General features: G+C 40.0%; 2 protein-coding genes across 5 annotated transcripts in view; one reads left to right on the plus strand and one right to left on the minus strand.

The window, feature by feature from the left end:
- Positions 1-535: 535 nt before the first annotated feature.
- Positions 536-7,327, minus strand: LOC117992809 (cytochrome b5-like). 4 transcript variants are annotated; one of them, XM_069506032.1, is made up of 5 exons: positions 7,241-7,322; positions 6,915-7,013; positions 5,062-5,181; positions 3,626-3,751; positions 536-745 (listed from the first exon to the last, which is right to left on the minus strand). In XM_069506032.1, the coding sequence occupies exons 2-5, from the start codon at positions 6,975-6,977 to the stop codon at positions 632-634; spliced, it is 423 nt and encodes a 140-aa protein (XP_069362133.1). In that variant the 5' UTR covers positions 6,978-7,013; positions 7,241-7,322; the 3' UTR covers positions 536-631. The 4 variants fall into 4 exon arrangements, with proteins under 4 accessions (XP_069362133.1, XP_034836415.2, XP_069362134.1 ...); XM_034980524.2 differs by lacking the exon at positions 6,915-7,013 and having other exon boundaries at positions 7,241-7,327; XM_069506033.1 differs by lacking the exon at positions 6,915-7,013 and having other exon boundaries at positions 5,062-5,186; positions 7,241-7,318.
- Positions 7,328-13,727: 6,400 nt separating this feature from the next.
- The window catches only part of Mip (Myoinhibiting peptide precursor), an 84,039-nt gene continuing 83,083 nt past the window's right edge, over positions 13,728-14,683 (plus strand). The window contains exon 1 of the mRNA XM_034980558.2: positions 13,728-13,795. The gene's annotated coding sequence lies outside the window, so the exon portion shown is untranslated. The remainder of the gene's footprint in view (positions 13,796-14,683) is intronic.

Below are 14,683 nucleotides of genomic sequence, written 5' to 3' on the forward strand. Positions count from 1 at the left end.
ACAAACAAAATGGCACCGACTCATTGGTGCTTATACACCAATGCAACCTCAGTGTCGTCTGGATTTCAAACGGGTCGTTCATTAGTGGATATCTAAAAGGTGGCGCTGATTTATTTGGTTTCTGAACCGTGAAAAATTTTGTTCGCTTGACCATATCTAATAGTCATTTACATCGATGGTATAAAGTTGAAATCACCTAATTGTGCCTATAAAAAAATCAAAATGGCCACCGTTTAAATAAAAAGTACCTACCTACATATACAATGGTACGGAACCCTTCAACCCTACGTTTTCAAAATCTCTAAAATTAAAAGAAATAATATTTTTAAATATTAAATATTTATTAAATTTTCTTTTCTGTTTTATTTTTCTTACAAAAATATGAATATTAAATAAACCTTATTGTAATCTATAAATTATTATAATTTAAGTAGGTTCTTATAAAATTAAAGTACCTTATTGTATTATAGCTACAAACCATTCCTACGCGCTTCTCTATACACACGTTTAATTAATTTAAACGTAAAACGTTTGTATAGAGAAGCGCGTAGGAATGGTTTGTAGCATGCCGCATTGTCGCATATAGTTGCTTCGACGTAAGACAGCGTTAAAGCGCAGGTACATTACAACGTCAGCCGACTAGACCGCAAGAGATGATCCTCAAACAACCCCGATTGCTAGTTTCAGGAGCGGCGGACACAACTTTCCTCTTCTTCTTGCCGTTCGCGTCGTAGCGTTTCTCTTCCTGCAAACCAAGCAAAATAGTTTTACAAACAGACTAGCTGACCCGCCCCGGCTTCGCTCGGGCGGAATTTAGGAAGTCGCAGTCATGGGTTAACTAATTGTAGTTTTCCGGTTCAAAAAGTCTACTTATGTCTGTTGACCCAACCTATGTCTCGTGATGCAAGCTATCTCTACCTACTTATACCTATCTGTAAATTTTTTCAAACCCCATTAATACTTTTTGAAATATCCGCGCGGCCGAATCATCGACAAAAGCTAGAATAATAATAATTATTTATTTTTATCCTTGTACGACATACCTACCTACCGTCACAATAAGTTATTTTAATTTATCTACTACGATATCATAATTTTTATACGTAGGTAGTTTATTTATCAGTATTATCAAATCGCAATCTAATCTGTTTTTATTTCCCACTTTTGATTTTATTACTAGGCATTTTTTAATTTTGGTACGTTATAAGCGTCGTAAATACCGACTCATAATGTGGGGAAATAAGAACTATTAGATAATTTTAGTACCTACTACACTAGCTTATGCTCGCGATTTCGTCCGCGTGGACTACACAAATTTCAAATCCCCTATTTCACCCCCTTAGCAGTTGAATTTTCAAAAATCCTTTCTTAGCGGATGCCTATGTAGGTACGTCATAATAGCTATCTGTATGCCAAATTTCAACTCTATCCGTCCAATAGTTTGAGCTGTGCGTTGATAGATCAGTCAGTCAGTCACCTTTTCCTTTTAAATATTTAGATTAACTATGAATCACGACTAATATTCCCCTTTCCCCTCCAACTGTCCTGTGTGGCCAGTGTAATATAAAATGAGTGTATATCAAATTGCCCCATACGTTATATTACTGTGGTGTAATAACGAATCTCTGCGCAGTTGCGACGCCAGATGGCGCTAAAAGCTCTCACGGAAGGCATTGGAGGCTGCGTCTTGGAGCTCCATCACATTACCAGCGATTCTTTTCTATTCATAAACTTTAGTTTTTCATAAAATGCTTTCCTACATGAAATAAATAAATTTTGATTTTTTAAATGATTAGAGACATGCAAAGGTTCGAATAATAACTAAACTATCTTATCATTTAGCTTTCCTTAGTTTGCTTAAAATATGAACAAATCGCGAAACCTTGTCGGAGTTTGTTTTCCAGCGCTTTAGTTTAATTTGTTTCCTTAGATTACGTAAAAAGTAAACAAGTAGCTTCTTGCTGACTTGCGTAAGAGGCGCACTATACGTGTACGCGTCCCATACGACCTTGTTACCGGGAACTGACAACCAAATGAGTGAAACCCCCAACTACAAAAGATGTAAAGCGCCGAGCAAACCACGTCACTTACGCGTTTCTCCGAGAAGGTTTCGGCGCTTAGTTTATCTTTTAAGAAAACTAAGGAAAACTACCGCATGCCTGAGAGTTCTCCACAAAGTTCTCAAAGGTGTGTAAAGTCTGCAAATCCGCACTTGGTCAGCGTGATGGACTATGGCCAAACCCTTCTCATACTGATAGGAGACCCGTGCTCTGTAGTGAGATGGCTATGGGTTGATCATGATGAAGAAAAACTAAATGATAGTTTAGTTGTTATTCGAACTTTTGCAATTGCCTCTGATTACAGCAGCCGGCAGGAAATATTGTACACGACCTTTGGAAAGAGATTTCGGCTTCGTAGAGCGTTGTCTCTGTCACTCGTACCTATATGTGACGTTTTGTCGGACTCAACGACAGAGACAACGCTCTACGAAACCGCTATCACTTTCTAAAGGTCGACGTACAATATTTCTTTGCGGGTGCTGTAAATACCTACGCACATGTTTTATCACTTGTAACAAAAACGAACGCATGGCGTGCAATCTTATCAACGCTATCAGTGTGACGCGGCATTAGCGCATAGCACTCTGCACTCTCAGCGCTAAGTGATCGACGTCACCGCGATTGGTATTTCACGATATTTTCCCGGGGAATTGGTATTTAGTGAACTATTGACACATTTTAGTGAACATTCAACTAAGGGTACGCCGTTACTGACGTACTGGCGGATGCCCGCGACTTTGCCTGCGAGTTGACCCTAGACGATGGAAAGAAAATCTATGTCCAAATTGATAATTTTTAGAGCGGTATGAGATGAGCTACATACAGGTAGTTAAATAGTTGATAGAATGCTTATTATTATCCCTGAATTATATTTAAAAATCCATAATAGGTGCGATAGTGTGTCTGTCTGTCTGTCTGCTAGCTTTTCACTGCCCTTCCGTTTAACCGATTTTGACGAAACCTGATAGGTAGGTTCAGAAACAGCTTGTAGGTATCCGGGGGATAGACATAGGCTACCTACTTGTTATTCCGGAAAATCAAAGAGTTAGGTATGTCCACTTAACCGATTGTACGAAATTAGGTACTTTAGGTACTTTTAAGGGATTTTAGGAAATTAGGTAGCCTACTTTTTATGCCGGACAGGACAACCGAAGAGTTTCCACAGGATTTTTAAAACCTAAATACACGCCGTATTTATTTGTATTTGTATTTATTTCGATTTAGACTTATTACAAGCGCTTACGAAAGTCAGATAAGCCGTAGGTACAGTACCTGGCAGAAAATATTGTACATCGACCTTTAGAAAGAGCTACCTCTTTCGGTTTCGTAGAGCGTTGTCTCTGTCGTTGAGACCGACAAAACGTCACATAGGTAGGAGTGACAGAGTCAACGCTCTACAAAGCAGAAATTTCATTCTAAAGGTCATTCTTGCCGGCTACTGTAACTGTAGTGTGTTGTGATCTTAGGCCACATCATCACTTCCCATCGGGTGTGATTGTGGTCAAGCCTATACCTATAATGAATTTAAAAAAAAATAGCATAGGTCGCTAAGTTCGGCAACTCACGTCAACAATTTCTCCAATCTTGTACTTGTTCATGATGGTGAAGGCGTCTGCGGTGTGGCCGGACTCGTCGAAGGCCTTGGTGCAGTCGGCGCCCGCCTCCTCCAGCATCACATCTCCCGCCGGATGCTGGAAAATAAACACATCACAATGGAGACCGACTTAAGTATAGCTGTTCTTATATCATAGCACTACTCATCGCTACCAATGTTAGCGGACCCTAAAAATAATATCGGTATTGAAACCCCGACCTCTTGAATGGGAGAGGTGGACGTATTAACCACTACGCTATCACGGCTCTTAAAGTTGCCGCCAAGCGATTTAGCGTTCCGGTACGATGCCGTGTAGAAACCAAAGGGGTATGGGTTTAATAAAAACTGCCATACCCCTTCCAGGTTAGCCCGCTATCATCTTAGACTGCATCATCACTTACCACCAGGTGAGATTGTAGTCAAGGGCTAACTTGTATCTGAATAAAAAAAAAGTAGTTAATTGCCTCAAATACTGTCTCTGAAGTGTGTGAAAATGCCGCGCTCCTTGACAGATAAAGAAAAGTCAAATCTCTTGAAGTACCTAGCTCTAGTAATCTAGTAGGTATAAGTAAGTAGGTATACAGGGTGTAACCAGCACGCAAAAACTTAGCGTTCGTTATACTACCTCAACACAATCCAGTACCAATAACCATTTGGCCCATTTGGTAGTCTTAGTGATTTAATATTTTTCAAACCCGTAATGTATAGCGTGCAAAATTCGGGTCAATGCCCCGCCTACGACGCGGCATTGACTCCGCGTGGCCTACTTACGCAACCGTCGTTGGCCTCTAGCGTCAGTCAGATGTTTTTTCTTGCATTATATCGTAAAATTTTACAAAATTATAGGACTTTTTAATACTTTTTTTGCGTTTTTTTTGTGTTATCATATCAGTACTATCACCTGTATTCGTTTTGGCCAGCGTTCTGATTACACCCTGTATCCTATCTGTAGGTATAGCTATCAGTGCACGTAGCATAGATAACTGCCGTCTACTCTCTACGTCTACTGATAACACTGAAATGACCAATTCAGAAGAACATTAGCCAAGTTCATCATGATGGCTAATATTTCCCTTTCCACTCCAACTAAGCGTCAAGCTTGTGCTAAGAGTAGGGACGACAATAGAGCAAGGGGTGGGGTTTGAACTGCCGACCTTTTTTATTTCAGCCCTCCTTTAACCGTTGAGCTATTGAGGCTTTTGATTGACTACACAGTTTACAGTGACCCATTATATTCAAACAAAAACAAAGGGGACACTAAAGACGGCAACGTTAGTTCCGATTTTCGCCACGCGCCAAGATAGCATTATCGCACTGTAAACGCTTTCGTTTTTTCCTCTGATTCTGAGAGGAGACCCGTACTCAGTAGTGCGCCGGTGATGGGTTGAGATAATGATGACGACGTACCTGTGGGATGTAGCTGGTGACGTCATACACGGAGTCCTTGTATATCATCCACACCGGAGTGCCGCCCTTGCCGTTCCGAGTGGCGACCTCTGCCCTCGTGTACTTCTGCTCGGCGGCCATCTTTACTTTCATGAAAAGAAATTAAATAGAAGTAAGAGAAAAGTAAATAAAAATCTGTTTCAGAATGAAAAGGTAAACTCCTTTTTTATAATACCCCACTTGATATAGTAATCGTACTTTGAAAGTTGAAAATCCATACTAATATTATAAATGCGAAAGTGTGTCTGTCTGTCTGTCTGCTAGCTTTTCATGGCCCAACCGTTCAACCGAATTGATGAAATTTGGTACAGAGTTACCTTATATCCCGGGTAAGAACATAGGCTACTTGTTATCCCGGAAAATTAAGAAGTTTCCACGCGATTTTAAAAAACGTAAATCAATGCGGACGAAGTCGCGGGCATCATCTAGTAAGTACTCATTATTTGTTCATGAACACATTTTTTTTAATGATGTAGGTAACCACAAATTCACGCTTTACGAATTTTCCCCCTTACGTGTGCTATAAGACCTATCTACCTGCCAAATACATAGGTCAACGGGAAGTACCCTATAGGTTTCTTGACAGACACAACAGACAGGCAGACAAAAAGCGTTAATAGTGGTAGTAAAGCCTAGTGGTTCGATTCCGGGCACGCACCTCTATATCACTTAATTTAACAGGTAATGTCGTGAGAAAACCAGCATGTCTTCAAGAGTCTGAGAGTTCTCCATTATGTTCTCAATGTAAGGTAAATTAAACTAGTTGACGATTCAAAAGCACTTGTAAAAGTTTACTTGAATATAAATATATTCTATTCTATTGTAATGGTGTGTGAAGTTTGCCGATCCGCACTTGGCTACCGTGGACCATGCGTGGACCATTCGTGGACCATTCTCATTTTGACAGGAGACCCGTTCTGTAGTGAGCTGGCGATTGGTTGATTATGCTGATTATTATAACCTATTTCAATTTATCCCCACAGCTAGACCATAATATATATGTCTACTAGATGATGCCTGCGACTTCGTCCGCGTGGATATTGGTTTTTAAAAATCCCGTAGGAACTCTGGTTTTCCGAGATAAAAGTAGCTTTTCCCGAGATGTAAGCTCTGTACCAAATTTCGTCAAAATCGGTTGAACGGATGGGCCGTGAAAAGCTAGCAGACAGATAGACACACTTTCGCATTTAAAAAATTAAATATGGATATACTACCTACAACGTAGTATTTAGACCAGTGATTTTATTTATTTATTTATTGACACTTTATTGCACACAACACAAAGTAAACATTGAAAAAACACAATACAGGATCTTAATCTAATAGATGTAGCATGCAAAGGCGGCCTTATCGCTAAAGCGATCTCTTCCAGGCAACCTTTGACGACAGGAATCACGAAAGCACGGGTTGGTGCGGCAGCCGAAAATGGCCCTAGGTAGGTATATTAAATTATTATAAATTAGACTACATACACAGTACATTCTAATAATACACAAATATATATACCTATATACATATCTCTATAATATACTACATAATTCTGTTGTACATAGATAAATAATAGTTCTTCAAACGATTTTTGAAGGTGTTTAAGGATTTCGCCTGACGTATTTCAGCTGGGAGAGAATTCCAGAGTTTGACACTGTTAGTGGTGAAAGAGTTACCATAGTATACCGTGCAGCTGTGTGGAGTCATAAGCTTATTGTCGGTGCTGGAGCGGAGGGAGAACTGATTGTTCTCACCAAGAAAGGAAAACCGATTGATTTGTACATAATAATAACAAATAATATAACAGGTGTTATAACATTACTCACGTTTTCCTGTTTTCCTCCGTACTCCCCAATCAGCCGCCGCCGCTCTACTGATAATGGTAGCATATCAACATCTATCTCCGATAACCACTCACTATGTCACTGCCAAATTTTTCGTTACACGAAAACCCATCTAAATCATGTAAAAGGAAAAGCTGACTGACTGACTGATCTATCAACGCACAGCTCAAACCACTGGACGGATCGGACTGAACATGGCATGACTGCTAAAATTGTTTATCTTAGTTACTTTCCATAGTCTGATGACATGGTATTTTACTATGAGGCTGCCAATATTAAAACTATATTTTTAACGAATACATACTTACCACGATTAATTTGACCAGTCCAGTCTGTCGTGACCACGAACCGTGCAATTGGGTTGAAATATCGACAAATAAAAACATCAAATTAATCGTGGTACGTACCCGTTATCTACATTCAAATATGTCATTAAATTAAACGACGTAATAAGCTTAAAATCATTGTATTTTTATTTCAAAAACGTGCAGTTCGTATCGTATTTTACAACTTAGGTCCACGTGAATCGCTAAGAGAAGGATTTCAAGAAAGTAAATAATGACAGTAGCGAGTCAATACACGGTGAAATTGTAATGGTTGTTTTCCCGAAGCGAAATGATTTTGTCAAGGTGTTACAATCGATTTATAAATGTAAAAAATCAAGAGTCAAAAATGGCTTTACGATGGAGAAAAACAAAACTCGATTGAGACCTCGAACCAATAGTAGTACCGGATGCGTGCAGGCTAGTTTATGCCGTATCACTACGCGCGAGAGCTTATTTTCCTCTAAACTTTTTCGTTTTTTTTTTGCCAGTTTATTGGTTTGTTGGTTTGTCCTTCAATCACGTCGCAACAGTGGAGCGGTTTGACGTGGTTTTTGCATGGGTATAGATAAAGACCTGGAGAGTGACATAGGCTACTTTTTATCCTGGAAAATCAAAGAGTTCCCACGGGATTTTTAAAAACCTAATGCTATGGGGACGAAGTCGCGGACATCAGCTAGTGCACAATAACTCCGGAAAGTTAGAGGTGCGTGCCCGAGATCGAACCCCCAACCCCCTAAATAGGAGGCGGACGTCCTAACTACTAGGCTACCACGGCTCTGTATGACGACCTTATTACTTATCAAAGTGTCAAGTGAAGTCCCGTGGGAATCCTTAGCCCGGAGATGAAGTCTTGTGATTAACGAGCGGAAATGATAGGAGTGGAGCGGAGTGGAGCTTGGCATACAAAGGGAATCACTGAGGGATTCTGTATCATCTCCTTTTAACAGATAAAACAAGATTAAACAGCTTCTATGTGAGATAGGTCAACAGTTCGGGAGTCGATGAAATCCGAGATATTGTAGATTCTATCTACTTATCTAAGTATATTATCTATCTTATTGTTTTTGAAATATTAGGTACTAGCTGATCCCCGCGACTTCGTCCGTGTTGAATTAAGGTTTTTAAAGATCCCGTGGAAACTCTTTGATTTTCCGGGGTAAAAAGAAGTCTATGTCACTCTCCAGGTCTTTAACATTTCCCATGCAAAAAATCACCTCGATCCGTTGCTCCGTTGCGACGTGATTGAAAGACAAACCAACAAACAAACACACTTTCGCATTTATAATATGGGTACTGATTATTTCTTAGGTATTTAACTTCTTTAAGCGTGACTTATTTTATTGTAATCCACAAAACTGACTGATGACGCCCGCGACTTTAGATTTTTTATAATCCCGTGGGAGCTCTTTGATTTTCAGGGATAAAAAGTTGCCTATGTCCTTTCCCGGGATGGCTAACTCTGTAGGATGTCTTATGATTACACCCGTAATCATGAAGCCGTTGCTTAATAGCTCAAATATCAATTCGCCATCAGAAATTCCCGAATCCCCACGGCTTAGGAGTTCAATATCTTGCAGCATCAGGATTGAAGATTTGGGATCCAATGTTCAATTATGTAGTCTAGGTATGCTTGGTACCTACAATAATATTGCATCATCCGCAGTTTCTGCAATAGGAGTTGGGTCTTGGAGTTCAAAAAGTCGTCGCTTGGTACCTACAACATTAATTTTTTTTTTTTTTTTTTTAAGAATATTAGCCATATTAAATGACTAATATTCCCCTTTCCTCTCCAACTAAGCGTCAGGCCCGTGCTAGGAGTAGGCACGACAATAGTTCAACGGGCGGGATTTGAACCGTCGCGTCGACCTTTCGGTTTTCAGTCCACTCCTATACCGGTTGAGCTATTGAGGCTCAAAAATTCACTATGAACACTTCCTGAATCTTGATAATTTAGGCGGGCAGTAACCCTGCAACATCAGAGTTGAGAAGATGGATCCAGAAATTTTTATGGGACCACCACGGAAACATCCCCTGTCGATTAAAAAAAAATTTGCAAATCGGTCCAGAAACCTCGAAACGATCGGTGGTTTTTGGAAGGTGATTAAAAGTGGTAGCTGGTAACTACCTACTTAGATATTATTTAATTTTTCTATTTTCCATATTTTCCCAGGAAAGCGTAGACGAAAATGCTAGCATTAAACTAAATAACACTTAAGTTTACTACTTTACTAACCTCGATGTTCTAGATTTTTATTAAAACTATGAAAGCATTTTCTTAGAAAATTTTAGCTAAAAGGTATACTCATCAACTTATTTCTACTTATATCTTTAATTAGCTTATATATTAGGTAAATATGGCGGGCCCGTTGGCATATTAATTTGTTAAGTAGCTCCTAATAGTACATCAGCATCTTAGTTTATCCTAAGTCACTACTTTTGTTTACCAACTAAAATACACCCACAACTTCTTTCATATTTTTTAACCATCTCTTGTGAACTCTTTGGTTTTTTCTGTAACCAAAAGTAGCCATGTCCCTCCCCGGGATGCAAGCATCTCTGTACCAAATATCGTAAAATCGGTTAAACGGATGGACCGTAAAAAGCTAGTAGACAGACAGACAGACAGACATTTTCGCATTTATAATATCAGTATGGATTTGTGTAGTTTAGTTTTGACGACCTCACTGACCCAGGGCAAGCAGTTTGGTCTACTCTTATCGATGGCCTCATGAGTGGGACGTGTCTAAGGGATGCTATATACAGGTTTATCAAAACTACCATACCTCTTCCAGTTAGTTTTAGTCCAGCCCATCACTTACCACCAGGTGAGATCGCAGACAAGGGCAAAAAAAATATCAACTTTAGTTAGGTACTTAATAATTTCGTAGTCCTAATAACAACACAAACGAGTGTAATCAAACAAAACATGTCGTTGTGTAGATGTCAGCAAACACGCGTGTTGACTCGCGAGATTGGTTCCGCACAAATGGGGCTGTAAGGAATATATCCCTCACGCCATGCAATATTTTATATATTTGTAGCATTTTTACTGACTTCAGAAAAGACAGAAGTTCCCAACGTGTGTATTTATGTGTAGTAATATTTTTTTTTTTGAAAATCAGTACCTACCCTTATTGTAAATGCGAAAGTGTGTTTGTTTGTTGGTTTGTCCTTCAATCACGTCGGAACGGTGCAACGGATTGACGTGATTTTTTTGCATGGGTATAGATAAAGACCTGGAGAGTGACATGACAAAGAGTTCCCATGGGATTTTTAGAAACCCAATAAAACTTGTGGAATGATGCCAAGAATACTCGCTGCATTTTCGCGCTGGACAGCCAGGCTGATCCGTTGCGCAATAAATGAGCCAGCTCTTCTGTCACCAGATGAAACTAATGTCTCAAAGTAAGTAATATCGTAGCGTTAAAGTAAGTCATCGTCATCATCATTATCAACCGATAGACGTCCACGGCTGGACATAGGTCTTTTGCAGGCACTTCCACACACTACGGTCTTGCGCCGCCTGAATCCAGCGGCTCCCTGCGACTCGCTTGATATCGTCTGTCGTCTGGCCACCTAGTGGGGATTTCCAACGCTGCGCATTGCGGTGCAAGGTCGCCATTCTAGCACCTTGGGACTTCAACATCTATTGGTTTTTTGAACTATATGTGCCCTGCCCATTGGCACTTCAGCTTCGCAACCCGTTGAGCTATGTCGGCTACTCTAGTTCTCCTACAGATCTCCTCATTTCCTCATTGATCACGTAGAGAAACTCCGCACATAGCTCTCTCCATCGCCCGCTGAGTTACTCTGAGCTTTCTTATGAGGCCCATAGTTAGCGGATCTATGGCGTCATCATGTTGCCAGCAACACGCTCTGTTCGAAGACTTTGGTCTTCAAGCACTGAGGAATTTTGAAATTGGCTCTTATTGATCGTAACTCCATCAAAGCAAGCATGGCCGACGCCCGCGTCGCCGCTCGTAACTGCGACAATGAGTGTAAACCGCGGAAACGCCACTAAAGACCATTTTACTACGAACCGTCTAATTGATTCCGATGGCTGACAACTTTAATTGACTCGAGTCTATAAAAATGTTTATTTCAACAACGGTTTTAATAACGCAAGGGTTTTGGGTCATCATCATCGTTATGACCAACCCATCGCCAGCTCACTACAGAGCACGGGTCTCCTCTCAGAATGAGAAGAGTTTTGGCCATAGTCTAACACGCTGGCAATTTGCGGATTGGTAGACTTCCCACACCTTTGCGAACATTATGGAGAACTCTCAGGAATGTTAAACTCTCAGTTAAAGCAAGTGATATTTAATTACTTAAAACTCGGGAAAGTTACAGGTGCGTGCCGGGAATTGAACCACCGACCTCCCGAATAGGATGCGGACATTTTAATCACTAGACTATCACGGCTCTTTTAGGTAATTTGAATGATTTTTTTCATATTATAGACCGATGACACTTTACAGGTCTTTAAATTTATCCATTCAAAAAAAATCAGGTCGATCCGTTGTTCCGTTGTGGTGTGATTGGAGAACAAACCAACAAACAAATACGCTATCGTTTTTATAATATGCGTAGTGGATGCGGAAGACTTGCATCCAGGGAACGGATATAGGGTCCTTTTTATTCCGGAAAATCAAAGAATTCCCATGGAATGTCCAAAGTCTAAATCCCCGCTGACAAAGGCACGGGTACCAGTAAGGGTACCAGCTATTTTTCTTTAGGTTTTGTATTAAAGTTTATGCTTAGTTTATAGTTTTACGATATTATGTCATTTGACTAAACGGACAACGAATTTCTGAAAGGCTGGCAACGCATTGGCAGCTGACAGCTGACCTCTGGTACTGCCAGAGCTAAGAGCCTCAATAGCTCAACGGTTAACGGAGCGGACTGAAATCCGAAAGGTCGCCGGTTCAAACCTCACCCGTTGCACTATTGTCGTACCTACTCCTAGTACAAGCTTTACGCTTAGTTGGAGGGGAAAGGGGAATAAGTATTAGTCAGCATAATAAACTTGGCTAATATTCTTTAAAAAAACACTTAACATCAGGTGGCTCACCTGCTCGTTTGCTCGATATTCTTATTTTTTTAAACACCAAACAATGGGTAGGTAGCCATATGTCTCAGTATATCTTAATGTCGTCTCAGAGTTAACTGTAGAGTTAACGGTTAACGATGTTCATTCGTGTTAATAGTTTCCGTTACAATAATTGGTGTTTACGACTCGCTCGTAACCCTCTGTTATTGGGACCTTGTGAAGACAGCGGGAGTTATTTCATAAAACTACGTCTCTAATTTTAAGATAGATTATCGTTAACCCATAGACGTCCACAGCTGGACATAGGTCTCTTGTAGGGACTTCCATACACCACGGTTTTGCACCGACAGAATCCAGCGGCTCCCTGCGACTCGTTTGATGTCGTCTGTCCACCTGGCGCTATTCTAGCACTTGGGACCCCAATGCCTGTCGGTTTTTAGGGTTTCGTACCTCAAAAGGAAAAAGGAATTCCAAGTCCCAACTCCTCAACCCTGATGAGGCAGGGTACACACTCCTAAACTATAGTGATTCAGGAACTGCGGATGATGCAATATTATTTTTGGTGCCAAGCATAGACTACACCATTGAACTTCGGATCCCAACTCCTCAATGCTGATGCTGCAAGGTACTGAACTCCTAAGCCGTGGGTATTCGGGAATTTCTGATGGTGAATTGATATTTTAGGTATCAAGCAATGACTACTTACACTAAAAAGCTTAAGAAAAACCCCAAACCGAAAAACAAAAGTTATTTTTTACTTTCTAGTGGTTTTAATAAGATAACTATTGAAAGGGCTTTACCTGTACATTGTAAAACTGATTTTTATTTATTTTTATGCATTATAGTTTTTGAGTTATCAAAATTATGCAAAATGTCGAAATAATACGACTGGAGTGCGTGAGTCTGACTCGCACTTGGCCGGTTTTTTATTTCAAGATCGGCTTACGCTTGAGCGACAATCATGCCCATGATGAGATCTAGGTTGGTGCACGCTAAGCGCTAGATTAGAAAAAGCCAATTTACCTACGTTTGCCTGGAAAGTATTTAGGTTATAATCATTTCATCATCATCATCATCATCAACCAGCGACTCGTCTGATGTCGTCCGTCCACCTAGTGGGGGGGGTCTTCCAACCTCATCTAAGTGGCAGGAAATTCCGAAAGGGCATTCAACACCTTAGCAGTTCATATCAGAAATGTTGAGCAAACTTTCAATAAGGCGTGTATATGTCTAACCCTTTGACACGTATGACCTCTTCGTACCGTTTCGCTGGTCATGATCAACATTTCGGTGACGTCACGTGTGACGTCACTCAGCGTTGCTCTCAAACCGGGCGGGGCTTGGGGTGCCATGCGCTGGGAGGCCCCGCCCCTTGCCCTCGTGGTATATAAGGCTTCGACGGGCTAAAGGGCACCAGTGGTGTTTCCCGAGCTGAGTGAGAGCTCGCGAAAATTCCGCAAAAGTTTACGCCGACACTATTCACGGTAAGTACATTATTATTATTAAAATTATATACTTCGGTACCTATTGAAAAAAATTACATTTATTTAGGAAAAGAAATATAAAACTCCGGTCATGATAGCTACAGGAGTGCAGGTAAAATCCTTGCCGGTTCCGCAGTTTTTGATAATATAATGCATCAAAAAAAATCCGAATTTCCTTCAAGTGTAAAAGAAAACGAAAAACTTAAGTAAAATTTTATTAGATACTTTAATACTAGTTTGATACATCTGAAAATACAATGCCTGACTTCTTTTGGCTACGAGCTTCTCCAACACAAAGGAAACAATAAGTACCTACGCTAAGATCTTAAGAAAATTTTACATAATATAAATTCGATTAAAATGAACAAAAACCGATTCAGTATACAAATGGAAACAGAATCTGGTATTCCTACAATGTTTTCTGTTTTTTAAAAGCTAATGAGCAACTTAATATTTATTTAGTATTATTAATTTTAGAACCGATTTCTAAATATCCAAAACAACTTTATCCAAGGAGTAAATTTGACGTTTTGATAGTTTTTAGGGTTCCATACCTCAAGGGGAAAAAAGGAGCGCTTATAGAAACTTTGTTGTCTGTCTGTCTGTATGTCTGTCGTGTCTGTCAAGAAAACTTGTAGGTCTTCCCGTTTACCTAGAATCATGAAATTGTGTGTGAAAAGTAAAAATTTCAACTATCTAACTATCACGGTTAATGATATATAGCCTGGTGACAGACAGACAGACGGACGGACAGCGGAGTCTTAGTAATAGGGTCTCGTTTTACCCTTTGGGTACGGAACGCTAAAAATTACATTGTACCTGAAAAATAAATTAGGAAATGTTAATTTTGATTTAGTTTCTGAATAAGATGGATGTGAAATACAGATG

This window comes from Maniola hyperantus, chromosome 22 (assembly GCF_902806685.2).
Source record: "Maniola hyperantus chromosome 22, iAphHyp1.2, whole genome shotgun sequence".
Taxonomy (NCBI): domain Eukaryota; kingdom Metazoa; phylum Arthropoda; class Insecta; order Lepidoptera; family Nymphalidae; genus Maniola; species Maniola hyperantus.

What these genes read in the sequence shown, in the direction of transcription:
- LOC117992809 (XM_034980524.2), bottom strand. Translation starts at nt 7,318, where the DNA reads ATGTTTTTATTTGTCGATATTTCAACCCAATTGCACGGTTCGTGGTCA. An exon ending in TCACCAGCTACATCCCACAG is followed by an intron (nt 3,752 to 5,061) that starts GTACGTCGTCAT and finishes TTTATTTTCCAG; the next exon opens with CATCCGGCGGGAGATGTGAT. An exon ending in AGATTGGAGAAATTGTTGAC is followed by an intron (nt 746 to 3,625) that starts GTGAGTTGCCGA and finishes CTTGGTTTGCAG; the next exon opens with GAAGAGAAACGCTACGACGC.